Source organism: Pongo pygmaeus, chromosome 12, assembly GCF_028885625.2.
Source record: "Pongo pygmaeus isolate AG05252 chromosome 12, NHGRI_mPonPyg2-v2.0_pri, whole genome shotgun sequence".
Classification (NCBI taxonomy): Eukaryota; Metazoa; Chordata; class Mammalia; order Primates; family Hominidae; genus Pongo; species Pongo pygmaeus.
This window is the reverse complement of record NC_072385.2, coordinates 95,052,780-95,078,694: the sequence shown is the minus strand read 5'-3', so window position 1 is coordinate 95,078,694 and position 25,915 is coordinate 95,052,780. Positions and strand designations below refer to the sequence as shown.

At 42.3% G+C, this 25,915-nt stretch overlaps 2 protein-coding genes and 1 pseudogene across 8 annotated transcripts; 2 read left to right on the top strand and 1 right to left on the bottom strand.

The window, feature by feature from the left end:
• Positions 1 to 615: 615 nt before the first annotated feature.
• SRSF7 (serine and arginine rich splicing factor 7) lies at positions 616 to 7,352 on the bottom strand. Of its 4 annotated transcripts, none has more exons than XM_054474264.1 (8): positions 6,895 to 7,352; positions 5,675 to 5,855; positions 5,208 to 5,384; positions 4,260 to 4,334; positions 3,724 to 3,834; positions 2,379 to 2,432; positions 1,825 to 1,860; positions 616 to 911 (listed from the first exon to the last, which is right to left on the bottom strand). In XM_054474264.1, exons 1-8 carry the CDS (start codon positions 6,920 to 6,922, stop codon positions 857 to 859), a joined length of 717 nt encoding a protein of 238 aa, XP_054330239.1. In that variant the 5' UTR covers positions 6,923 to 7,352; the 3' UTR covers positions 616 to 856. The 4 variants fall into 4 exon arrangements, with proteins under 4 accessions (XP_054330239.1, XP_054330241.1, XP_054330243.1 ...); XM_054474266.1 differs by having other exon boundaries at positions 3,733 to 3,834; positions 6,895 to 7,161; XM_054474268.2 differs by lacking the exon at positions 1,825 to 1,860 and having other exon boundaries at positions 6,895 to 7,102.
• Positions 7,092 to 20,290, top strand: LOC129028499 (tetratricopeptide repeat protein 39B-like). 4 transcript variants are annotated; one of them, XM_054474259.2, is made up of 3 exons: positions 7,745 to 7,811; positions 13,072 to 13,106; positions 17,252 to 20,290. In XM_054474259.2, exon 3 carries the CDS (start codon positions 17,380 to 17,382, stop codon positions 19,102 to 19,104), a length of 1,725 nt encoding a protein of 574 aa, XP_054330234.1. In that variant the 5' UTR covers positions 7,745 to 7,811; positions 13,072 to 13,106; positions 17,252 to 17,379; the 3' UTR covers positions 19,105 to 20,290. The 4 variants fall into 4 exon arrangements, with proteins under 4 accessions (XP_054330235.1, XP_054330232.1, XP_054330234.1 ...); XM_054474260.2 differs by lacking the exons at positions 7,745 to 7,811; positions 13,072 to 13,106 and adding an exon at positions 7,092 to 7,486; XM_054474257.2 differs by lacking the exon at positions 13,072 to 13,106 and having other exon boundaries at positions 7,092 to 7,811.
• Positions 20,291 to 23,118: 2,828 nt separating this feature from the next.
• Positions 23,119 to 24,120, top strand: LOC129030029 (N-acetylneuraminate lyase-like; annotated as a pseudogene).
• Positions 24,121 to 25,915: the final 1,795 nt, after the last annotated feature.

Genomic DNA, 25,915 nt, shown 5'->3' with positions numbered 1-25,915 from the left:
GGAACATTTTGCAAAGCTGGTTTACATGAAGGTGTTTTGTCCCAATTTCAGACAATTCCTCAAACATGCATTTTTTTGGTATAAAACTGGTTAATTAATGTAGAAAGCAAAGAAACAAAAGACCATTGAGTAGAACTCCCCATATCTTGGGGAGTTCTAATTGATACTACGCCACCTAGTAGCCTGAAAACTGCAATTAGTATAAAGATCATCCAGAAACCAGTTTCTATTTCTCATACATTTAATCAGTTTCGCTTAGTTCCTGTCATGCTCATTTAGACACATCAGTGGTCCTACTAGCTTCACCACTGATCACACAATACCTACTAACACCAACTTCAAACGGATTAGCTAACTTAAGGATCTGTCATGATGCATTCATGCTGTATTATAGGGGACTCAGGTCATCTTACCCAAAGCTACAAGGGTAAAATGGAATTTTCAAAGTCCCTTAAGATCCTGGCCAAGTTTTATGTATAGAATAGTGATGTTCAAGACTTAACCAACACCTTTCAATTCTGAATGTAGGTATGTATGAATAAGGTTAACAATTATAACGTCTGACTCTGAAATTTATCAAATTAAGAAGTGTTAATATTGAACACAAATCAAAAATCTAGTTAGAAACATTTTATTTAAATGTGCCAAATAAAAACCCACATTTTCAGACCATAGGATGTTAATACATTCAACAAAAATTTATATTATCTTACTGCTGTGAATTTACATAGTAATCCAGATCCATTTTGATTAGATGGTTGAATTATCTTTCCTAGGTTACACTTTACAGACATCACAAATCCCTTATAATAATGTAAACAAAATAACTTTTCCCTAAAGGGTGAACTTGAGAGCTTCAGTCCATTCTTTCAGGACTTGCACTTCTTCGAGGACTTCCTGATGGGGAACGACTAAAAAGAAAAACATTAGGTTTGGATCCAATTAGTGTCAACTGCAAGGCTCATGTACATGTACTAACTTTCAATAACTTCAAAGGTGGCCTAAGGTACTAATTTCCTATAGCAAAGACCTAAAAATGACATGAGACTCACATATATTCATCTTTTGTCCCTGGCTTAAGATTAGGCTACCCTGACCAGGCACGGTGGCTCGCGTCTGTAACTCCAGCACTTTGGGAGGCCGAGGCAGGTGGATCACCTAAGGTCAGGAGTTTGAGACCAACCTGGCCAACATGGTGAAAGTCCGTCTCTACTAAAAATACAAAAAATTAGCCAGGCATAGCGTTGGGTGCCTGTAATCCCAACTGCTCAAGAGGCTGAGACAGGATAAATGCTTGAACCCGGGAATCGGAGGCTGCAGTGAGCCAAGACTGAGCCACTGCACTCCAGCCTGGGCAAGAGAGCGAAAACTCCATCTCAAAAAAAAAAAAAATTAGGCTATCCTCCTTGTCAAAATTGCAAGGTCAACTTGCAGTTAAATATGACAACTATTTGAAGTTTTCTGGTCATTAAGTAGCACTAGGCAGGTAACTATTTGCAAGACTTTTTTCCTCACTTTGTATCTATTGTACATGTGGGGAAAAGGCACATATCTTAGCAAAATTTCTACCAAGTACTCACAGGACCAATCACATCTTAATAATCACCCTAACATTTTATGACTAAGTATTTCCAGCAAAAGTATAAACTAATGTTATTGAATAAAAAAAAAAAAAAAAGAATTATTTCAGAAACTTAGCATAGTATTTTAATCTATATAGCACCAATTCTCCAAAGAGCTCAAAGACTGCAAAGCAGTAAGCAAACAAATTCTGCAGAGGCCACACTTGACAGGCAAGATTTGGCAACAAAACATTTAGCTTACCTTCGTTTTGGAGATGGAGATCTGGACTTTGATCGGCTGTCAAAACATGAGAAATTCTATTAAAGGAAGAGTACTAACCAATCCCTTTCTTGTAGTCACCAATACCGTAAAATAAACCCCCAAATGTCCTAAGCTTAAAATGTCAGACTGCACTTAAACTGAAAAACATCCTACCAGTTGTTGCTAAGAAAAGCCAATCTTTCAACAACTGTTTTTCAAAAAATGAGTCAATTACTACATCATGATTAATCTTTTACATTCTGCTTTAAGCACATTAATTTCAAGATGCTTCTCCATGCACCTATCAGTTCTAACAAGGGCCTCTTTAATATAATCCCCAAAGTCACAAGCTTCTTTCTCACTATAGTTTTACATTCCCTTGTTCAGGGAAAGTCAGCCAGTAATAAATAGGACATACGTAAATAAGGTACTGTGTTCCCATTAACACCTAAGTTTAGAGTTAACACTTAAAATTTCAACAATTAAAAACACTTTGAACTCTTTGGATATTGGTGCCATATAACTAGAAAAGCATAATCAAATTTTTACCCTACCTGCTTCTTGGTCGTGAAATAGACCTGGATCTTGATCTTGACCTCGACGGGGATCTTTATTAAAAAAAGCGAAAAACACAATTATATCAATCAGTCCAAAGGAATTTCCTTAACTACTCAACACTGTATTAGGTTGGTTAGGCATAAAGAAGCTAAAACTAAACAAGATGCAACACTTGCCTTATTCTATCTAACACACTGTCAAACAAACTGTTACCAGACATAAGGAACCACCATTTCAATTACTTGTTTCTACCAATCAATTGGTTAGTTTCTGTACAGGAATAACATTCTCAAACACTGTGTAATATCCAAGGGAAATACATGGTTTTCATTTGAGGAGACTGGTATGAAGGAAGCAAAACTAACCTCACTTAAGGCACAGATCCCTCAGCTGGGCACTGTGGTACACAATGGCAGTCCCAGCTACTCAGGAGGCTAAGGCAGGATGAAAATAACCAGACCCCTGAACTGAGACTAATTCAGGTGATAAGGCCAGACGAAAGAAAGCCACCCCCCCTTAGTAAGGCTTTATTCCTGCATCAAGTTATGTTTGAGAGCCATCAATCTGTCAAACCAAATCAGACTGACATATCTATCTTTTAAATGTATCTAAAGAAATGGTTCATAGCTTTCTCAAATAGACCACAAGATTCAGAATTCCTGCATTTAAAGGTTTTGTGCTATTAAACAGCAATTTAACTCCCAGTAGCATTCTATACCACGGTTTTATCGTTGGTACAGATAACAATATTGTTAATTACATGTTGCAACACTTATTTTACAATTTTTTCCATTCTATCTCCTTTTAAGGCCTTCTACAAAGAGTAAAGCTCTGGTTTAGTTTTTTCAAGTCTGAAACTGTCTAAAAAAAAAATCCACATTCATTTCTATATACACACTGCTGCCCTAGTCAACTTTCCAGTGTCTCAAATCAACCCCATCATTCCAAAAATGAGAAATGTTTCTACTTGCTTCTGATCTCTTTTCCTGGTTCTAACAGGCCTTTTTGTCGGGAAAATCAATTACCATCTTTCAGAGCTAGTATCATCTAATCTGAAGCCAGAAAAGTTTATAGCAACATGCCTACCCAGAGTGTTCACTAGAACTGTATTGCTTGGGACCCTTCTCTACCACACGACCTAACAAGCCTTAAAATCTCTAGTAGCCCTTTTCTTCATCTGTAAAACTAGGTTAATATTTATGTTACAAGTTACACATAAATTCCAAACTTTTACATCTCAAATATTCCCTGAAGCAATCCATTTGAATTATGTCCTTAAGACACTCTACTGCTAAGATGTGAACAATCCAAACACAAGTAAGGAAAAAAAGTGTTACATACTGGAAATACCTCGATCCTTTTATAGAACCAGACCTAGATCTTCTGAGTGAAGCTGATCTTGATCTACGAAGAGAGATAGATCTTGATCGTCGAGGAGATGCTGACCTTGACCTAAAATAAAGAACTTTAAGTCCATCTCCACATTTTTTTTTTTTTTTTTTTTGGCCTGTTAAGACTTCAACTGGGGAACGGTGCAGTGGCTCATGCCTGTAATCCCAGCACTGTAGGAGGATCATTTGAGCCCAGGAGCTTGAAACCAGCCTGGGAAACAGTGCAAGACCATTTCTACAAAAATAAAAATTAGCTGGGTATGGTAGCAGTGCCTACAGTCCCAGCTACTCGGGAGGTTTAAGCAGGAGGACTGCTTAAACCCAAGAGGTCAACAAGGCTGCAGTGAGTCGTGGTTATGCCACTGTACTCCAGCCTTGGTGACAGAGCAAGACCCTGTCTCCAAAAATATAATGAGCTTTTTCTGTGCTGGACTATCAGTGAATTTAATAATAATACAGAAAGACTTCAATTAAACAAGATCTCACCTTCGTCCTCTGCTCCTGCTGCGTGAGCGAGAGTATCGCCTTCCTCTGGATCGAGAATGTGATCTAGACCGTGACCTATTTTTCAAGTTAGAGAAAAAACAAAATGTCAGACAATAACTCGTTTTTAAGAGTTTGTGTGCCTCTGCTGAAATCAAATCTCAAAACTATTTAAATTTAGTGTCTCATTTGGAAATAAACTCTGGGCCTATTAGTTGTTGAGTATTTTTTTTTTTTACTACCTAAAAAAAGATTTGTTAAAAGCTGAATTACAACTTAGAATTACATAATATAAAACACTGTAATGTGTATTTAAAATAAACCTTGCAAGTTTGCAGGTCGACCCTCTTTGGCCCATGGTCTAGTAGATCTAGACGATCTAGAAGTATCTATAGCCGATCGCTGCATCTAGATGTTTTCTTCAATCTAACGACGATCAAACTGACAGCCAAATGAGCCAGGTGAGGCTTGATTGACGCAAGAAGATTTTTCTAGTTGGGAATGTGGTCAATCTGGTGTTCCTCTTTCTAAACCGGAGGGGGGCCCCAATTGTAAGCCAAATTTACTGTTACGGCGATCACCGTCTCAAATTTTCTGCCCTTTAAAGAATAAGGTGAAGCTAGGTGTAGATGACTCGAGGGGATCTGGCCTCTTATGCTGATCACCTCAAGGTCTAGGAGGATCTTAATTGTCGGATTTGCAAGGCGCCTCAGCATATCATAAGGCTCGTGACATTCTGAATCAAGGCGACTGACTCAAACGAAGAAACCTGAAAGGTTTTGACCAGGTTGATTATTAATATAGTAACATTTTTTTAATTAAACAAAAATTGTAAAATACACCTGTACAATTAACATTCAAGTTTATAGAAAAATACTAGTTTCTGCCTTGCTAATAAAAGAATTACTTGATTAACTAGAATACCAACCATTCCTTTATTAAAATAAATACCTGCTTCTTCTTCGCCGGCTGTAACGATGACAATCATAAGCATAATGTCCCTTTTCGCCACACTCATAGCATCTATCATTTGGATCAAAGGGACGTCGGGCAGGTGGTCTATCAAAACGTGATCTCCGAGGCATGCCTGTCGATAGTTCAACCCTCACTCGGGAGCCACAAATCACTCTAATAAAAGCAAATTAACAAAATTCTAAAGTTAAAAATATATTCAGGACTTACAGATTTAAAAAGAACTCTTTCCAACCACTCCTTCCCCCTCACAAACTTTGGCGGTCTTTACTAAGCCCTAACTCCATCTCCGCTATCTTCTTTAACCTTCGTGTGTCTTTAGCATTTAACACTATGACCAGCTATTTAAGGTCTCTTCCAGAGTTCAGAATCCAGACTTAGCACTAAGTTCATTATCTAGCCACAGTATATTTTAATGAACAGAAGTTTCATAACATCTTTCTTACTTTCCATCCAGTCCTCGTACTGCATCTTCTGCATCTCTAGGATCTTCGAATTCCACAAAGGCAAATCCTGGAGGATTTCTCGCAATCCATACAGTTCTTAAAGGACCATAATAACTGAAAGCCCTTTCTAACTCTCCTTTGCCGGCGCCAGTTCCCAGGTTACCAACATACACCTTGGTTTCTGTTTAAAAATGCAAATAGAAGAATGCACGTTATGCAAAATCTGGCCCAGGTTTCAATTATTTATTTGCTTTAAAACGGGCCATCCTCAAGATTGGGTAAAGCACATTTAATGCCCTCTATCCAAGACTAAACTTAGTCCTAAAACTGGTGAAAGTCCGCGAATCCCCGAAAAACTAGACTTTTGACAAAACTCTTAACGTTCTAAATAATGCGGGGTGACCCCCCCGAACACAAGCAGATATGAGTGGTAGGATACACGGAGGCGTGGGGCGGGACCTGGCCCGGCCCCGCCCATGAGTCCCGACAGCCCCGGGCGCACCGGGAGCGCGCCGGCCCGCAGCGGCAGCGGCGTCGGCGGCGGGAGGGCCTCGGTAAGGGCCGGGCCAGGAAAGCAGGGCTGCGCCGGCTCTCGTCCTCCGCAGCAACCGTCCCAGGCACAGGCTCGCCCAAGACTCCAGCTCCCCGCCCCAGAGCCATAAACCGCGCTCGAAATAACTAAAAAAAAAAAAAAACCAGCCGCCAGTCGCAGATTACGTCCCCATTCCCATTCCGCAATTTAACCGATTGTTTGATGAGAACATGCAGCTCACAGCTGCCAATTTCGTTCTGTCTCAAACACAACCACGATCTTACAGCTGCGGCCAGATCTGTCCGCTGAAGTGGCGGGAAAGCGCTGAGGAAATGCGCCACCACGGTCGTCAATGTGCGCAAAATGGCAGCCGCCGCCGAGGGCGGGGGGAGGGGGGCCGGCGGGCGGCTCCGAGAAAGGCAACGCGAAAACTGTCATCTCAACCCTGCTTTAGACTGGATTGGGCCACAAAAATGCCCAAGAGTACGGAACTCGGCAGAGATGTACACCCGCCATCCCCTGTCTCCCTTCAGCACCCCGCCTCCGCTGCCTCCGGCTTCGTCTGGCGTGCGCCGAGGCCGCCATTACGCACGCGGAATAACCGTCTCCCAACCGCCGCGCCAACCCTACGGCCTCGCAGTGCTCACTCACCCACACCAACGTCCCTCACCGGACTCCAGCTTCTTACCTCCTCCGTACCGCCCGTAACGCGACATGATGACCGACCCGCGTGCTCGGCTCTTTAGCTCGCAGCGCCCAGGGATCGAGTGACGCAAAAAGCTGACACACACCCTGACCCGCCAACAGTCCCGGCAGCACTACAAGGAAGAGCCCGGGTTCGCATTTATATATGCGGTCGCTGCGCTTTGCGCATGCGTCATCTCGTTGTTCTGCGCGGCACAAAGGAGCTGGGCGGAAACAGCCGAGAAACGACGCGGAAGGAACTGAGGAGACTAACACGCGGGTCTTGGGCGGAGGGATACGTTTCTATGGGAACGCCACGATCTCTCCCGTAAACCTGAGGCCTTCCCCATGCTGTCCCGCCCCCTCCTCTCCCGGTTTTCTACACCCTCCTTGTCTTCCTTCCCGTGTCCCTACCCTCTGCCTCCTTTCGTTTTCCCCAGTCTAGGGACCCTCAGCCTTAACAATCTTAGTACGGATGCATTAGACCGGCCTAAGAAAGGCTGTACAATTTAACCGCTGATGTTGCAGCCGTCTCGCCTTTCTGCTGGGGGACCTGGCCTAGTCAGCTGTTCTGTGATCTTTGGGGCTCATCAGAGGTAATCGAAGGTTTGGCCATGGTGAAAAGTCCATGAACCCCGCCATTCTGAGTAGTGGTTTTTACACCATAGACCTTGACGCACCCAGGGACTGGTGGTAAAGCCTCCTGTCCTGCACGCCCCCTCCAACTTCTTCTGAACCAGTCACCAGTTTGCACCACCACGGTCTGAGTTCTTGGAGTCTGAAAGACAAAGGAATAGAGCTGTGGGGTCCCGCTCCCCGCTTCCCACTCCCCCCGTTATATTGAAATCGTGACAAAACCCTGAATGTTTAAAGCATTTTGGCCAGTGACAATTTGGAAATTATTTGCATCTGAAGCTCAAAGTAAGTGATTTGCTCTTCCTAATGCTTTCTGCTTTGTAACACGTGTGATCCACCAATATTCAGATCCTGAGGACTGGGGCTCTCTAAGTCATCTTTGTGTATCTCCACTCAGTGGAAATAGCAGCCTTGCTGCTCAGCCACTCAACAGTACCAAATAAATGCAAAACTTCTTTACATTAGAATTGTTCTAGACACCAGCTACAAATAGAGAAAAAGTTCTTTTTTGCTAGAAACGTAGACGTTACATCGTAAATTCTTGGAATACACAAAAGTTGGAAATGTACATAAAAAAGACATATTTAGGTATTTGCATTTTTATCTTTTTCATCTTCTGCAACTTCATTTGGTGAGTAAGGTGTGGAATGTAGAGTACAGGGAAAGCAGGCCTAGTTGGTGAATAAAGCATGGATTCTCTCCAGGTCATGCTATGATTTTATGCATATTTTTTACATTGATTAAGTTATGGAGAGAATTAATCTGTCTCAGGAAGATCTCTAAGAAGAAAATAGAAGCTCTGTAGAGTATATGTGTTCTCCCTTAGTCTTGGTGATTTTTTTCTTAACAAGGTTCTTCTCAAAAGAAACAATAATTATAAAGATCTATAGGTTCTTCTCAAAAGAATTAAACAATAATTATAAAGACTATATAGGGGCTGGGCGCAGTGGCTCAAGCCTGTAATCCCAGCACTTTGGGAGGCCGAGGCGGGTGGATTGCCTGAGCCCAGGAGTTCGAGACCAGCCTGGGCAACACAGTAAAACCCTGTCCCTACTAAAATACAAAAAATTAGCCTGGCGTGGTGGCGTGTGCCTGTAGTCCCAGCTACTCGGGAGGCTGAGGCAGGAGAACTGCTTGAACCCAGAAGGCAGAGGTTGCAGTGAGCCGAGATTGTGCCACTGCACTCCAGCGTGGGTGACAGAGCAAGACTCCGTCTCAAAGGAAAAAAAAAAAGATTATATAGTCCCTGAAAGATAGAATATAAATTCTGTAAAGCCTCACTAAGTTGACTTTCTTCTGTTAAGAAGCTATGAAAATTACTGTTGAGGCTGCGCGCAGTGGCTCATGCCTGTAATCCCAGCACTTTGGGAGGCTAAAGCCGGCGGATCACCTGAGGTCAGGAGTTCGAGACCAGCCTTACCAACATCGAGGAACCCTGTCTCTACTAAAAATACAAAATTAGCTGGGCATGGTGGCGCATGCCTGTAATCCCAGCTACTCAGGAGGCTGAGGCAGGAGAATCGCTTGAACCTGAGAGGTGGAGGTTGCGGTGAGCTGAGATCTTGCCATTGCACTCCAGCCTGAGCAACAAGAGCAAAATTCCTAGGCCAGGCACTGTGGCTCACACCTGTAATCCCAGCACTCTGGGAGGCTGAGGCAGGCGGATCACCTGAGGTCAGAAGTTCAAGACCAGCCTGGCCATGGTGAAACCCCCGTCTCTACTAAAAATACAAAAAATTAGCCAGGCGTGGTGGTGCACACCTGTAATCCCAGCTACTTGGGAGGCTGAGGCAGGAGAATTGCTTGAACCCAGGAGGTGGAGGTTGCAGGGAGCCGAGATTGCACCATTGCACTCCAGCCTGGGCAACAAGAGTGAAACTCCGTCTCCAAAAAAAAAAGAGCAAAACTCCCACTCAAAAAAAAAGAAAATTATTGTTGAACCAAGCATAGATGACTGCTTGAAAGACAGTGCATGTTATACTGTATAATTCCTAATAAACCTCAATAAACTTTTTTTTTTCAGTAAACTTTTTTTGACTCTGAATACAAAGTCTAGGTCAGGCTTTGTGGCTCATGCCGGTAATCCCAGCACTTTGGGAGGTTAGGGTGGGAGGATATCTTGAGGCCAGGACTTTGAGACCAGCCTGGGCAACAGAACCAGACCCCCATCTCTACCAACAAAACAAAACAAAGTCTATAGTTGTACTAAAGAAATTTCTAAGCAAGTAATAGTAAACAGAAGCAGTTTTAAAATTTATAACCAATTGCTTTCAAATCCTGATTCACAGACATGCCTGTCTTGGAGACAGGTGTTCAGTAAGCTAATTACATACTATTTATTCCTATGAAAGCAGGGCCAGTACCAGGCCAGGCTTTGTTAATCTGGTTATCATGAAAAAATAATAGTACTGTATACTATTTCCATAGACTATTCTACTTTCTACTGAACACTCTTTCTCTAAGAACAGGCAACCAATTCTTTTCACTAAATGTCAGTCCAAATCAGGGAGATTTTACTGTGCAGAGAACTTTTATTCCTGCTGATTCTTTTTGAAATCACATTCACCCACATAAGTTTCTGCCTCTAGAAATCTGTTAAATTTAGATTACATTCTCAGATTGTTTGAATATGAAAACTACTTAATTCAAATATTGTAATATTTCCTAATATGAAATATTAGTTATTAACATGTTACTATTGTTAAATTTTAACAATATTATTAGTTTAGGAAAGGGGAGTAATTCATAAGCCTTTTACAGCAGTTTTCAAAATGTATCTGCATTTTCTACATTTGGTATTTCCAGATAAATATTAAAGAAAAAGTTCCCTTTTTTTAATCTTACTTCTCTCACCATTTCAGTTTCACTTTTAAGTCATTATCACCATTTGGGCTTGGATGTGAAAACGTTAAAACAAGAAAGGAAAAACAAATTTAAACCTTTTGCACATTAATCTATTTTGTTTGTTTCTTTGTTTTTAAGGCAGGGCAAGAAGTGGGCAGACCTCAGACTCCGCCTCCTGGACCCCACCTTCCCCCTCTGCCACACCAATAATCTATATTTTAATATAAATAAGTAGTCTATGCTAACAAATACTAGTCTTTAATATGTATTTATGTATGTGCTGTGTATGTGTGTACTGTAGGTCAAGCCAAACGGCTATGTTCAGCTTTTCTTTTCTTTTTCAACATTTCATGATTTTCTGTTTCCTCTAGAATGCTGTTAGGACATTCTGGGAAGGAAGAGACATGTTCATAATTCTTTCATACTGTATTAAGAAATTAATTTCTCATTAGCCAAGTACAGGACAACCATCAGTACTAAAAGATGAGAGGTTAGAGAGAGCAATAGTTAAAGAACTGCAGTGCTTTGACCAACTTCAAGAGTGAAACTAGGAAAAGGAATAATGTGATGTAGGAATGCCCCACTGATACAAATATTACCTAAATGGATGGTTTAGGTGTGTAAAACAATCTAGGTAATGGTGAGGTTTTCTGAGGAATGTTACATTGTATTATGAAACGGCCGGGTAAGGTGGCTCATGCCTGTAATCCCAACACTCAGGAGGCAGAGGTGGGTGGATCGCTTGAGCTCAGGAGTTTGAACGCAGCCTGGGCAACATGGCAAGACCCTGTCTGTATTATTTTTTTTTAATAATTTTATTATTTTTTATTTATTTATTTATTTATTTATTTTTGAGACAGAGTTTCACTCTTGTTGCCCAGGCTGGAGTGCAATGGTGCAATTGCAGCTTATTGCAACCTCCGCCTCCTGGGTTCAAGCGATTCTCCTGCCTCAGCCTCCTGAGTAGCTGGGATTACAGGCAGGTGCCACCACAGCCAGCTAATTTTGTATTTTTAGTAGAGACGGGGTTTTTCCATGTTGGTCAAGCTGGTCTCGAACTCCCGACCTCAGGTGATCCGCCTGACTTGGCCTCCCAAAGTGCTGGGATTACAGGTGTGAGCCACCGTGCCCGGCCCAGGGGCTGTTTTTCTAAAGAAGGAATAAAGGTATTTGTGCATAAAAATACAATAGACTGAGCCTATTTGGCTGGTGGTTCACACCTGCAATCCCAGCACTTGGGAGGCCAAAGCAGGAGGATTTCTTGAGTCCAGTTCAAGAGCAGCCTGGGTAACATGATAAGAACCCCATCTCCACAAAACAATTAAAAAACAAAGCCAAAAACAACAGTGAACAACCTTCCATGGTACATAATCAGACGGAATAATTCTAGGAAACAGTGGGGTGGGTTTTTGTTTGTTTGTTTGTTTGTTTTTAAGACAGGGTCTCTCTCCCCGATCCAGGCTGGAGTGTGATCTCAACTCATGCAGCCTGGAACTTGCAGGCCCAAGGGATCCTCCCACCTCAGCTTCTGATTAACTGGATCTACAGGCATGCAACAGCACTCCTGGCTTTTTATTTTTTTGTAGAGATGGTGGGGGTGGGGGAGATGGGGAAGGGAATCTCACTATGCTGACCAGGCTGGTCTGGAACTCCTAGGCCCAGGCCCACTTTGGTCTCCCAAAGTGCTGGGATTACACAAGTGAGCCACTGCGCCCGGCCTCTTTTTTTTTTTTTTTTTTTTTTTTTTTGAGATGGAGTCTTGCTCTGTTGCCCAGGCTAGAGTCCAATGGCATGCAACCTCCGCCACTCTGATTCAAGCTATGCTTCTGCCTCAGCCTCCTGAGTAGCTGGGATTACAGGCCCACGCCACCACGCCTGGCTAATTTTTTGTATTTTTAGTAGAGACAGGTTTCACCATGTTGGTCAGGCTGGTCTTGAACTCCTGACCTTCTAATCTGCCCTCCTCACCATCCCAAAGTGCTGGGATTACAGGCGTGAGCCACCGCGCCCGGCCCCATGAATCTTTTTTAAAAAATCACATTCAAGACTGGGTGCGGTGGCTCACACCTGTAATCCCAGCACTTTGGGAAGCAGAGGCAGGTGGATCATCTGAGGTCAGGAGTTTGAGACCAGTCTGGCCAACATGGTGAAACCCCATCTCTACTAAAAATACAAAAATTAGCCAGGCATGGTGGCATGCAGCTGTAACCCCGGCTATTTGGGAGGCTGAGGCAGGAGAATGGCTTAAGCCCGGGAGGCAGAGATTACAGTGAGCTATCATGATATTGCACTCCAGCCTGGGCGAGACAGCAAGACCCTGTCTCAAAAAAAATAAATAAAAATCACATTCAGTTTTATACCTTCCCAGTCACTATTTGTGACTGTCTGTTTTCTTTAAAAGTCCTGCAGCTTATTGACATTTTATTTTTTGATAGATTTGCAAACTCAAACTATTTCACTTCTATAATTACATGAGCCAATTCCTTACACTAAATCTCGATAGATAGATAGATGATATAGATATAGATATCCTACTGGTTTTGTTTCCCTGGAGAACCCCAACTAATATAATGCATTGTGCCATAAACAATTTTCTAAGTCATTAAATATTCTTCTACAACGTTTTGTTTGCATAGTATTCCATTAATTAGGAATCTTCTCTTGTAAGAAGTTTAGATTGCTTTCATGTTTTATGTTATAGGTAATGCTGAAGTGAAAAACAACAAGTCTGCAATGGTATTTGATTCTCAGTACCTTCCTTAATACTGGATGTTAATTTTTTAATCTGCCAAATTTGATTTTAAAAATGGATTTTTGGGCCAGGCATGGTAGCTCACGCCTGAAATCCCAGCACTTTGGGAGGCTGAGGCAGGTGGATCATGAGGTCAGGAGATCGAGACCATCCTGGCTAACGTGGTGAAACCCTGTCTCTACTAAAAATACAAAAATTAGCTGGACGTAGTGGCGGGAGCCTGTAGTCCCAGCTACTCAAGAGGCTGAGGCAGGAGAATGGCGTGAACCCAGGAGGCAAAATTTGTAGTAAGCTGAGATTGTGCCACTGCACTCCAGCCTGGGCGACAGAGCGAGTCTCTGTCTTAAAAAAAAAAAAAAAAAAAAGGATCTTTTTGGCCGGGCATGGTGGCTCACACCTGTAATCCCAGCACTTTGGGAGGCCAAGGTGGGCAGATCACAAGGTCAGGAGTTCGAGACCAGCCTTGGTAAACATGGTGAAAGGCTGTCTCCACTAAAAACACAAATATTAGCCGGGCATGCTGGCACGCACCTGTAATCCCAGCTGCTCGGGAGGCTGAGACAGGAGAATCGCTTGAACCTGGAAAGCAGAGGTTGCAGTGAGCAAAGATTGTGCCACTGCACTCCAGCCTGGATGACAGAGAGAGACTCCTGAGACAATAACAACAAAAAGAATCTTATATTTTTTAATTTGTATTTTGTTGATTTACAGTGAGGTTGAACATTATGCTTATTGGCAATTTGTTTATGTCCTTTGCTGATTTTTTTCTGCTGGGGTGTATGTTCTAGCTTACTGATTCATAGGAACTCTTTCTACTTTAAGGACATCAGTCCTTTGTATTCACTGGTATATTTTTCTGACTTTTGTAGTATTAACAGTTAAATGATTACTTTATCTTAAATTTGTTATAGTATATGTATATTGAAAATAATCATAACGATCTGGTAAATGTTAATTTAGGTTGTTTCTTTTTTTTTGAGACAGAGTATCACTCTGTTGCTCAGACTGGAGTGTGAATGGCGCAATCTCAGCTCACTGCAACCTCTGCTTCCCAGGTTCAAGCGATTCTTGTGCCTCAGTTTCCCAAGTAGCTGGGACTACAGGCGTGTACCACCACATTCCTTACCTCAACTCCTGATCTCAGGTGATCCACCCGCCTCAGCCTCCCAGAGTGCTAGAATTACAGGCGTGAGCCACTGGGCCCGGCGAGCCATGGTGCCTGGCCTAGGTTCTTGTTCTTGTTCTTGTTCTTGTTCTTTTTTATTTCTTTGTTTCACTCTATCACCCACACAGGTCACTGTGGCCTTGACCTCCCCAGGCTCAGGTGATCCTCCCACCTTAGCCTCTAGAGTAACTGGGACACAGGCATGCCCCACCATATCCAGCTAATTTTTGTATTTTTTTGTAGAGACAGGGTTTCGCCATGTTGCCCAAGCTGGTCTTGAATTCCTGGGATCAGATGATCCTCCTACCTCAGCACGCCTCTACCTCTACCTCTCAAAATGCTGGTATTACAGGCGTGACCTACTACTCCCAGCATAATTTAGTTTAATGACTAAGTGCCAGTGGTAATCAGTGGTGAAGACAGATACAAGAAACATAATCAGAAGACAAACGTTTAAAAATACAGGCTGGGTGCAGTGCCTCATGCCTGTAATCCCAGCACTTTGGGAGGCCTAGGTCAGAGGATTGCTTGAGCCCAGGCTTGAACTCAAGCTTCAACTCACTTGAGTTTGAGACTAGCCCAGGCAACATAGAAATACTTCATCTCTATACATAAAAGAAAAGAAAAATAAAAATGTCAAATTAAAAAAAATAGGACTGGGTGCAGTGTCTCATACCTATAATGCCAGCACTTTGGGAAGTGGAGGTAGGTGGATCACCTGAGGTCAGGAGTTCGAGACCAGCCTGGCCAATATGGTGAAACCATGTCTCTACTAAAAACACAAAAATTTGGCGAGAGGTGGTGGCTCTCTCCTGTAATCCCAGCACTTTGGGAGGCCAAGGAGGATGGACCACTTGAGGTCAGGAGTTTGAGACTAGCCTAGCCAACATGGTGAAACCCTGCCTCTACTAATAATACAAAAATTAGCCAGGTATGGTGGCATGCACCTGTAATCCCAGCTACTCGGGAGGCTGAGGCAGGAGAATCGTTTCAACATGGGAGGCAGAGGTTGCAGTGAGCTGAGATCGTGTCACTGCACTCCAGCCTGGGTGATAGAGCGAGACTCCGTTTCAAAAAAATAAATAAAAGGAGAAAAAAAAATTCCCTTCTAATTGGCTACATGGCTTTTCCACTCAGAACTGAGCCTGTCAGCTTTTATTTATTTATTTTATTTTTATTTCTTTTGAGATGGAGTTTTGCTCTTGCAGCAAGCTAATTGGCTGTGCCTGGCCTGATAAATGCTTGTTTTTACACTGAAGATTCAGTTATGTTTCAGGTTGTTAGCAACAGTAATCACTAACCTTTTAAAAGCTAGGTTAAGGCCAGGTGCGGTGGCTCATGCCTGTAATCCCAGCTTGCTATTTGTAATTGGCCTTCCATTGTACCCACTCCCACCCCAGTTTCCAGGTATTAAATGACTCCTAGTAGAAAAAAAAGATTTCCTACCAAATACTATATTAATGCTGTGATAACAACTATTAACATTTGAATTTCTTTTTCTTTCTTTTTTTTTTTTTGAGACGGAGTCTTGCTCTTGTTGTCCAGGCTGGAGTGCAATGGCATAATCTTGGCTCACTGCAACCTCCGCCTCCCGGGTTCAAGAGACTCTTCTGCCTCAGCCTCCCGAGTAGCTGGGATTAGAGGCACCCGCCACCATGCCCGGTTAATTTTTGTGTTTTTAGTAGAGACAGGGTTTTGCCATGTTGGCCAGGCTGGTCTCAAACTCCTGACTTCATGATCTGCCCATCTCGGCTTCCCCAAAGTGCTGGGATTAGAGACGTGAGCCACCGCACCAAGTCTGAATTTCTTTTTTCTAACAGAAACAATGCTAGGAAATCTTTCTAGGTTTACACAACTCTCTCCATGTCCAAAGTTCTATATAACTGACCATAACGTTTCATTTCATTCAAGGTTAGCTTTAGGCCAGGCGCAGTGGCTCACGACTGTAATCCCAACATTTTGGGAGGCAGATGCATGTGGATCACTTGAGCCCAGGAATTCGAGACTAGCCTGGGCAACACAGCAAAACTTCATCTCTACAAAAAATCCAAAAAAAAAAAAAAAGGTAGCTGGGTGTGGTGGTGCATGCCTATAGTCCCAGCTATTTGAGAGGATGAGGTGGGAGGATCTCCTGAATTTGTGAGGCAGACGTTGTAGTGAGCCGAGATTGCGCCACTGCACTTCATCCTAGGCAACAGGGCAAGACTCTATCTCAAAAAAAAAAGAAAAGAAAAATAGAGAGCTACATGAATACATTCCCTTTTCCGGCCAGATTCTTGTCCCCCAAGGCCTTCCCACAGAGAAATTTTATGGCTATCACAATACAGTTCTACAACACAAATATAGAAAAGCTTGATCTTATGAAATTGATATGTTGGAGGAATGGTTACAAAAGAATTCTTTTGCTTACAAAGGATTTACTTTGCAGTTTTTTATTTATTTATTTATTTTTTTGAGACAAAATCTCACTCTTGTCCCCCAGGCTGGAGTGCAATGGCACGATCTCGGCTCACTGCAACCTCTACCTCCCAGGTTCAAGTGATTCTCCTGCCTCAGCCTCCTGAGTAGCTGGGATTACAGGTGCCCGCCACCACGCCCGGCTAATTTTTTTTTTTGTATTTTTAATAGAGACGGGGTTTCACCATGTTGGCCAGGCTGGTCTTGAACTCCTGACCTCAGGTGATCCGCCCGCTTTGGCCTCCCAAAGTGCTGGGATTACAGGCGTGAGCCACCGCGCTCGGCCTATAGTGTTTTTAAAAAAGCATTTTTCCTCATCTATAGTTAAATTTAGAAATTTTTTAAAAAGCATGTTTTGTTTAGTACATTCCAAATGATTTGAACTTTTCAGAAATGCATCTTCTGGGTAACTAAAATTATTTTTTGTTCCCCACTTGTCTGACATAGATGATAATATCCTAATGCTGCACCTTACAGCTGGTTGTTTGTTTGCCTCTATTTTAACAGCAACACCTCAGTCTGAGCTTTGTGTGGAAGAAGTGACCTCAATCAGGAGATCAGGAGCTACCCTCATTACAACCACATTACTCTACTTCCACTTCAGATATTTCTCATCTGTAAGTGGGGAAACAAATATGTCACTTACTCTAAATAAAATAAAAAGTAATCAGGAGGACAAGTTTGAAGATGCCTGTGAAAGTATCCCTGTGGCAACAACAATGAATCTACCATCTTCCTTGGAAGAATGTACCACTGGATTGTATTTATTTCTAAATAACAGATTCTCAGATGCAATAAATCTCATTCATCCATGGTCTAAAAACAGCATGTACCATTCTCTAATGTATGGTATCCTTATGGTTGTCAAGGCCATCCTGACTTTTGAGCCACAGGATTTACAGATTGGAATGATGGCTGCAAAGGATGCTTTGAAAACCTGTGATAATTTCCGAAAAAAAACTAAAATGACATTGTCTCATCTAGTAAGTAGACAGGGAATAACGGCTATCACAGAAGAGGAATTGCATGCAGAAGTCTGTTATGCTGAGTGTTTGATCTTGAAATCCTTTATGTCATGTATACAGGATGAAAGCATGCTTGCTTTTCTTAAAAGGGGGATCGGTATTGGGTTAAGTTACCAAATATACAAAGACTGTCAACAAGTGTTAACACAGATACCTGACAACCAAAGCAAAGCCCACAAACACCTGGTTGGAGGTATAAAATTTGGACTTGGAGCATTCAATTTGATGTTATCACTTATGCCACCAAGGACACTTAAACTACTCAATATTATTGGATATTCTGGTGATAGAGAAGTGGGCTTGGCTTTGCTTCATGAGAGTGCATCTGAAACGCATATAAATAATATCTTAAGTCTTTTGACTCTACTGTTTTATTACAATTATATCTATGTAGCTTTTGGTGTTGAAAAGGTTTGCAATTCTGCTATGGAGGATCTCTTCCTAGTCTACCTCAAGAAATTTCCGAACTGTGTCATATTTAAATTTTTCCATGCACGTTCTAGTATGTTGAAAGGAGATTTTGAAAATGCACAGCTAAAATTACAGGAGTGCATTTTTACTCAGAATGAATGGAAGCAGGTTCATCACCTCTGTTACTGGGAATTCATGTGGTGCCACATTTTACTGCAGGATTGGAGGCAAGCTTACCACTATGCCAATCTACTGTCTCAACACAGCAGATGGTCCAAGGCAATATATATGTACAGTAAAGCTATCATCCTGGCTTTACTTCCTTCCGATTTTGTGAAATCAGTAAGTGAGGATATGAACTCTCTCTTCTTAAAAGTGGAAAGCCTGAAAATTAAATTTTTAGGCAGTGCTGTGCCAATAGAGAAGTTTGTTGCAGAGAAGGGTCAGCGCTATGGTACTACAATAGGCTGGTTTACAGCCCAGCCCCTTCTGGAGTTCATTTATGCCTGGAGTGGTTTCCGAGTCATGAGCAAAAACAATGAGCTTATTTCAAGCTGGCTATCAATAATCGACAAAGGAGAAGATCTTTTACAAGAAAATCCACATAAAGAGTATGGCACAGATGACATAAGTTTATTAAATTTACTGAAAGGCCTATGCCTGAAACACTTAGGCAAATATTCAAAGGCTGAGTATTACTTTAATCGTGTCATTCAAAAGGAGAAATTATTAAAATATGACCACTATTTGGTGCCATATACTTACTATGAACTGGGAATCTTACACTATCTAAAAGGAGACTATGCCAGAGCAACAAAAAACCTAGACAACGTAAGAAATTACAAAGACTATTCCATGGAAGCCCGATTACAGTTTAGGACTCACATAGCACTTGAACAAATAGCCAAAGAAAACATGACTTAAACACAAAATGTGGTTTTGTTTAGTGTAAGTGAAATATCTACAGTGAGCAAATAATTAACAGGTAGAAAAATCATATCTTTGTGGAAAAAAATCCAAGAGGCGGCTGCCAAGAATCTGATCAGTAACGAGAAAGGAACAGGCCATGACTTTTCCCTCTTTCTTTCTCACACCTATAAAATGCGATGTCTTAGAGGCAAATGAGGTGAAGCACATTCTTGAAAAAGAAAAGGCAAATGATGTACATTTAAAAAAATTCTCTCCTATGTTATAAATTTGTCAATTATGTTAGAGAACATTTTCAAAACCTCAAAAACATTTTTAACATCTCACTAGACAATGTATACAACTCACTATGCTAGGGATCCCAGTGCCCTATACATATTTTTATTTAATTGTTTTTCTCTCGGCATTAGTGCCATCTTCTTGGAAACCTCTATGCCATGAGAACCAAGTGGAGGAAGACGTGAATGCACAGGCTGAAGTGCAAAAGAAGAAAGATGAGGCAGACGTCCAAGTTAACCAGTAGCTTGTGTACCCAGAAACATGGAATGCCAGAGGCTGGAGATGCTGATAAAAGTTGTTGGACTGCATGCTGCTGTCTAAGTGGATCTAGAGCTTCCATCACCATCTGATCACGGAAACCACCTCTGAGACCCACCTTGCTTGTAACCAAAACAGCCCATGATGGTTCTTTGCCCTGGACCTGTTACATTCTGGACTATTTCTGTGTTCACTTGTGGCTGAGTATAAAAAACAAGCATACAATAAATCACCTCTTCTGCTGTCTTAGCGAAGAATTAAAAAATTTAAAAAAAGACAAGTTTCCAAACAGTGATGCACTGAATGGCACAGACTCTGAATGATTTTCCCTTATACACAATCATTTTTATTTGCTTTTTATACCAGAGGGGCTTGTCCGCCCTGTGTGATCAGTAGTATTTCTTACCCTTTTTAGTAAGAAGCAGAATGTGAGTTTATAATTTGCCACAGGATAGAAAGAAAGCCCTCTCCTTATTCTACACACACATAAACTCTTTGAAGATAACTGGGAGAGGCCAAGAGGATAGATGCACTGGCTGTCAGAGGAAGAGTTTTGTTACCATGTAACCCTCCCTTTAGTTGTCCTCCCTAAGGTGTAATTCTTAATAAGACCAGCTCTTCAATATAATTAAACCGATTGCATCTATCCATTGTGAGTGGGTCAATCTGAGAGTAAATAGCAGCGGTAGGGATGGGGCTTGGTATTGTTTTACTTGCCTTAGGGATTGAAAAATGACCTAATTTCCAGGTCATTAAGTCTGGCTAAGTGTGTCTTCCTGGTAGTCACCCTTTGAAACAGAAGTTGCACCGGGCATGGTGGCTCACGCCTGTAATCCCAGCACTTTGGGAGGCTGAGGCGGGCGGATCACAAGATCAGGAGATCGAGACCATCCTGGCAAACACGGTGAAACTGTCCCTACTAAAAAATACAAACAAATTAGCCAGGCGTGGTGGCGGGCACCTGTAGTCCCAGCTACTTGGGAGGCTGAGGCAAGAGAATGGTGTGAACCCGGGAGGCAGAGCTTGCAGTGAGTGGAGATCATGCCACTGCACTCCAGCCTGGGTGACAGAGAGAGACTCTGTCTCAAAAAAAAAAACAAAAAAAAAAAAACAGAAGTTGCTAGAAAAGCATAGCTTACTAAAAACACATCAATGAAACATGCTACCTTAATACTTTGGGTATCCAAACAACCAACTAAAACAAGATGAGGAACTCGTATTTCAAGATTTAGCAATGTTTACTTTTAAAAACATTTTCCTCATAAATTAAAAATAGACTTTGAAGTGAATAACTGTGCTTGAGTTATTCTTTATTATTTAATTAGTATGGTTATAGTGGTTAAGAGGGCAGGTTCTGGCCTGATTACCTGAATTTGTATCCTAGTTCTGCCACTAACTAGCTGTGTGTGGCCTTGGGCCTCTGTATCTCAGATTCCTTGGCTATAAAATAGGGATAATAATAGTATCTGTCTTGTGGTTTTGCTATGTTAAGATCAAGCTAATAAACCTTTATTATTATCATTACTACTACTAATACTACTTTGTTCTGCAGTGGAGGGAACTTTCTTTGAAAAAGCAAAGGTCCTGTTGTTACTTGCTTTGTCAATCTGAAATTTGACCTGTTAATTTACTTTTTCTGTTCTGTTTATTTTGGTCACTTATGAAACAAGAAACTCTCTGCCTAGATAATGTTTTTGTGTTTTGTAAAGTATTTCAACTTCTTCCAATGAAGAGCACATTTATTAATTGGTTAAACACATATGTATTGAATGCCTACTGTATGCAGGTACTGAACAGTGCTGAGGATATGAAGTATAGTTTCTCTCCTGATGGCTTTATTAGGGAGATAAGTTAGAAAAGGGTTTTGTTTGGCCAGGCACGGTGGCTCATGCCTGTAATCCCAGCACTTTGGGAGTCCGAGGTAGGTGGATCACTTGAGGTCAGGAGTTTGAGACCAGCCTGACCAACATGGTGAAACTCCATCTCTACTAAAAATACAAAAATTAGCCGGACATGGTTGTGCTCGCCTGTAATCCCAGTTACTGGGGACACTGAGGCATGAGAATCACTTAAACCAGCGAAGCAGAGGTTGCAGTGAGCCGAGATTGCACCACTGCACTCCAGCCTGGGCGACAGAGTGAGACCCTGTCTCAAAGAAAAGCAAAGAAAAGGGTTTCGTTTGGGTGGAAACGCTCAAAACACAGGGATTAAACAGGCATTAATTTGTCCCAAACAAAAGAAATCTGAAGGTAGGTAGTTCAGGTGTGATAGCTCATGGATCTTTTGATTTTTCTTTTATCTTTCTACTTAGCATGTAAGCCTTCTCATGAATGTCTCCTCATGATGGAAGGAGGCTCACCTCTAGGCCTTATGTCCAAGCCAGGCAGGCTGAAGGAAGAATGGTAAAGGGACAAAAAGATCTTTCTCCTTCCTAGGAGGTATTGCCTTTTTTATTCCAGAAGGGATGGCCTTCTTAGAGACTTCCATGTGTATCTCATTGGCTAGATGTATTCATATGGCCAGTCCTACCTGCAAGCGAAACTGAAGATTTTCAGCTTTGAAGCCTCATAAGAAGGTTGTGGGAAATGGTTAAGTGAACCAAGCTACATTCAGCAGCTGCCAAAACATATTTGTCAATAACAATAAGCTACCAAGTGGTATCAAGGGACACAGTTACAAAGGGTAGTAGGTAGGGTGCAGCGGCTCACGCCTGTAATCCCAGCACTTTGGGAGGCCGAGGCAGGCGGATCACTTGAGGTCAGGAGTTCGAGAAGAGCTTGGCCAACATGGCAAAACTCCGTCTCTACTAAAAATACAAAAAATTAGCCAGCTGTGGTGCCGGGCGCCTGTAATCCTAGCTACTTGGGAGGCTGAGGCAGGAGAATCGCTTGAACCTTGGGAGGCGAAGGTTGCAATAAGCTGAGATGGTGCCACTGCATTCCAGCCTGGGCAACAGAGCAAGACTCCATCTCAAAAAATGAAAAATACAATAAAATAAAAAGGGTACTAGGTGGAGTTTTCAGATAGCTGAACACATAGAGATTCCTGGAGGGTGGTGCACCCAGGGAGGGCACAGACGCTGCACGTCCCATCCCCCATATGCATTTTCTTTCTTTCTTTTTTTTTTTTTTTTGAGACCGAGTTTCACTCTTATCGCCTAGGCTGGAGTACAATGGCACGATCTTGGTTCACTGCAACCTCCACCTCTCAGGTTCAAGTCATTCTCTTGCTTCAGTCTCTCAAGTAGTTGGGACTACAGGCACACACCACCACACCCGGCTCATTTTTGTATTTTCTGTAGAGATGGGCTTTCACCATGTTGGCCAGGCTGGTCTTAAACCCCTGACCTCAGGTGATCCACCCACCTCAGCCTCCCAAAGTGCTGGGATTATAGGTGTCAGCCACTGGGCCTGGCCCCCCATATACATTTCTTCATATGTATCCATTATAATATTGTTTATAATAAACTGCTAAATGTTGGATCAGGTAGTGATTCATATAGGAGTACTGAGCTTGAAAGAATCATAAGAACTGGCCCAACATGCAGAAGAAATAGAAGCCAATGGCATTCCTGTCACTGCCCCTTTCTTTTCAAACCATGAAACAAAGATGCTCTGATTAATTTTCTAACGGAGGCAGCTGCTGCTACCCCTGCATTGCCATTTATTACTATCACATTCCTTCCTTGGCAGGGGCAAAGATTTGTGCTGAGAAGCTGTTTGATGAGATTCAGCCTAAGAGCCCCACTTACTTTTTTTTTCTTTTCTTTTTTTTTTTTTGGAGACAGAGTCTGGCTCTTGCCCAGGCTGGAGTTCAGTGGCACCATCATGGCTCACTGCAACCTCTGCCTCCTGGGCTCAAGCAATCCTCCCATCTCAGCCTCAAGAGTAGCTGGGACTCCAGGCATGTGCCTCCACACCCAGACAAAATTTTGTATGTTTTGAGGGGATGGGGTTTCACCATGTTGCCCAGGCTGGTCTTGAACTCCTGAGCTCAAGTGATCTGCCTGCCTTGGCCCCCAAATTGCTGAGATTACAGGTGTGAGCCAGTGTGGCCGGCCAAGAGCCCCACTTTCTAAACGCTGAAATTCAGTGATACAGATCTTAGACTTCAGGCAATGCATTGATCAGAATCGCCAGCAATAGTTGACCTTCCTTTTGAGGGTGGATGAGCAACTGTTGAGTGCTCTGGTGATGGGAGCAACTGGAGCAGTGGGCAGATTTATATCCACAGATTTATCAACTTTTTGGTCAAACTAGGTTTTCTAGTGTCACAGATCAAAGCCATCATGACTCTGGTCCCTGCAGTGGAAGTGGGTCCACCCCATCTTCTGCTGCAGAAAGGCTCTAGGGAGTTTACTGATAGTGCTGAAGCCAAACTAAAAAGCTTGGATTTTTTTCTTTCACTGGTTTAAAAGATGGAAACTTGGAAGCCTATAGCCAGTGCCTGTCTATCCAATCAGGCTGTGTGCATTAAGACATAATCTACCCTAAATAGTGCATTCTTTTCTCAGGGACTTTTTAGAAAAACTTGAACTGAACTCTCTCCTAGCAAATGAAATCTCACATCAATCAACAGATATTTAAGTACTTACTATGAGCCTTAAAAAGGTTTATTTTAGGCTGGGCACGGTGGCTCATGCCTGTAATCCTAGCACTTTGGGAGGCTGCCTTTGGGAGCTAGAATTAATCAATTACAGTTGTCTTGATTTCTAGTTCTTAATCTGATTTTAAAGTTTTCTACTGGACGCAGTGGTGCACGCTTGTGGTCCCAGCTACTTGAGTGGCTGAGGTGGGAAGAACAGTTGAGCCCAAGAGTTTGAGGCTGCAAGTGAGCTATGATTATACCATTGCACTCCAGCCTGGGTGACAGCGTGAGACCCAGTCTCTCAAAAAAGAAAAGTTTTCTAATTTTAAACCACTATAATGTACAATATTTTTTTTGGCGGTGGTGGTGGGGGAATGTAATTTCATTTTAATAAATATCCATTTGGAATCTAGGTAACACTGAGCTACAGCATTTAGACAGGTACTTTAAAACCAAATTATAACATGACTCAACTATATACAACTATGAATGCACCAGCTCATTTGGCTGTTCAGTCTAACTCTAGTGCAGATGCTTTCAGATTAATTGCAATATCACTGTTTTCTCCCAATACACTGTTATAGGACCAACAGGTTTGTATGCCCACTGCACAGTAACAGATCCATTACACTGAGACAGCAGGGATGTGGCAGAGAGTTTAATGATGGCAGGGTGCTGAGTGAGGAGATGAGGAGACGGGAGGAGATTTTCAAAACCATCTCTCCAAGGAGTTCTGAGCTTGGGTTTTGTTTTTTGTTTTTGTTTTTTTTGAAACTGAGTTTTGCTTTTGTTGCCCAGGCTGGAGTGCAATGGCATGATCTCAGCTCACTGCAACCTCTGCCTCCCAGGTTCAAGAGATTCTCCTGCCTCAGCCTCCCGAGTAGCTGGAATTACAGGCATCCAACACCAAGCCTGGCTAATTTTTTGTATTTTTAGTAGAGATGGGGTTTTACCATGCTGGTCAGGCTGGTCTCGAACTCCTGACCTCAAGTGATCCACCTGTCTCAGTCTCCCAGAGTGCTGGGATTATAGGTGTGAGCCACCATGCCTGGCCTTGGGCTTGGGTTTTAAAGGCTATCATGTAGGGCAAGGGGCCAGAGATTTGGGTTTATCAATTGGTCAGGGCAAAGGGGACGAAGTCATCAGGATGTGGAAACTGCATTCGTTGGTGAATCAGCTTTTTGTGAGGTCCCTCAGACCAGCTGGCATCAGCAAGATCCTGCAGATCAGCTGGCATAGGAGTTTTACCAGTATGTGGGATCTAAAGGCATGTCTCAAAGGGAAACCCTTTAATAATGTTCAAGTTATCTCCAGAGCAGTTAAGGGGAACTAAAATCTTCTAACAGGGTCTACCTGATCCTAGGATAATAGGCACTAAACAACCATGAGGAAGCAGGTCAGGGAGCAAGCTGACCTCAGGATTAACGCTGAATGTGCTGCAAACTTGTTTTACTTTTGTTTCTTCCCCTCACTTCTTCCCTGATTAATCTTATAAAGTTTATAGGGGCGGTTTCAACGTTGGAGTTAGATGAGGACTTGCTTTAGTTCTATAACTAAAAGATCTTTTAGGGTGGCTTTCTCATAACGAAGCAAAGACCTTCTGCAAAGATGAATTTAAGTTTTCACTTCCTGCAATGTAGGAAACTTCTCAAAGCTCAAAGTTTCAAAATTCCAAAGGGCTCTT

Excerpts from the sequence above, each read along its gene's own strand:
- SRSF7 (XM_054474264.1), bottom strand. The coding sequence starts at position 6,922 with ATGTCGCGTTACGGGCGGTACGGAGGAG. Across the intron at positions 4,335-5,207 it reads AGCCGGCGAAGAAGAAGCAG|GTCACGGTCTAGATCACATT; the intron begins GTATTTATTTTA and ends CTTGAAAAATAG. Across the intron at positions 1,861-2,378 it reads ATTTCACGACCAAGAAGCAG|CCGATCAAAGTCCAGATCTC; the intron begins GTAGGGTAAAAA and ends ATGTTTTGACAG.
- LOC129028499 (XM_054474257.2), top strand. The coding sequence starts at position 7,754 with ATGTTTAAAGCATTTTGGCCAGTGACAATTTGGAAATTATTTGCATCT. Across the intron at positions 7,812-17,251 it reads ATTTGCATCTGAAGCTCAAA|CAACACCTCAGTCTGAGCTT; the intron begins GTAAGTGATTTG and ends CTATTTTAACAG.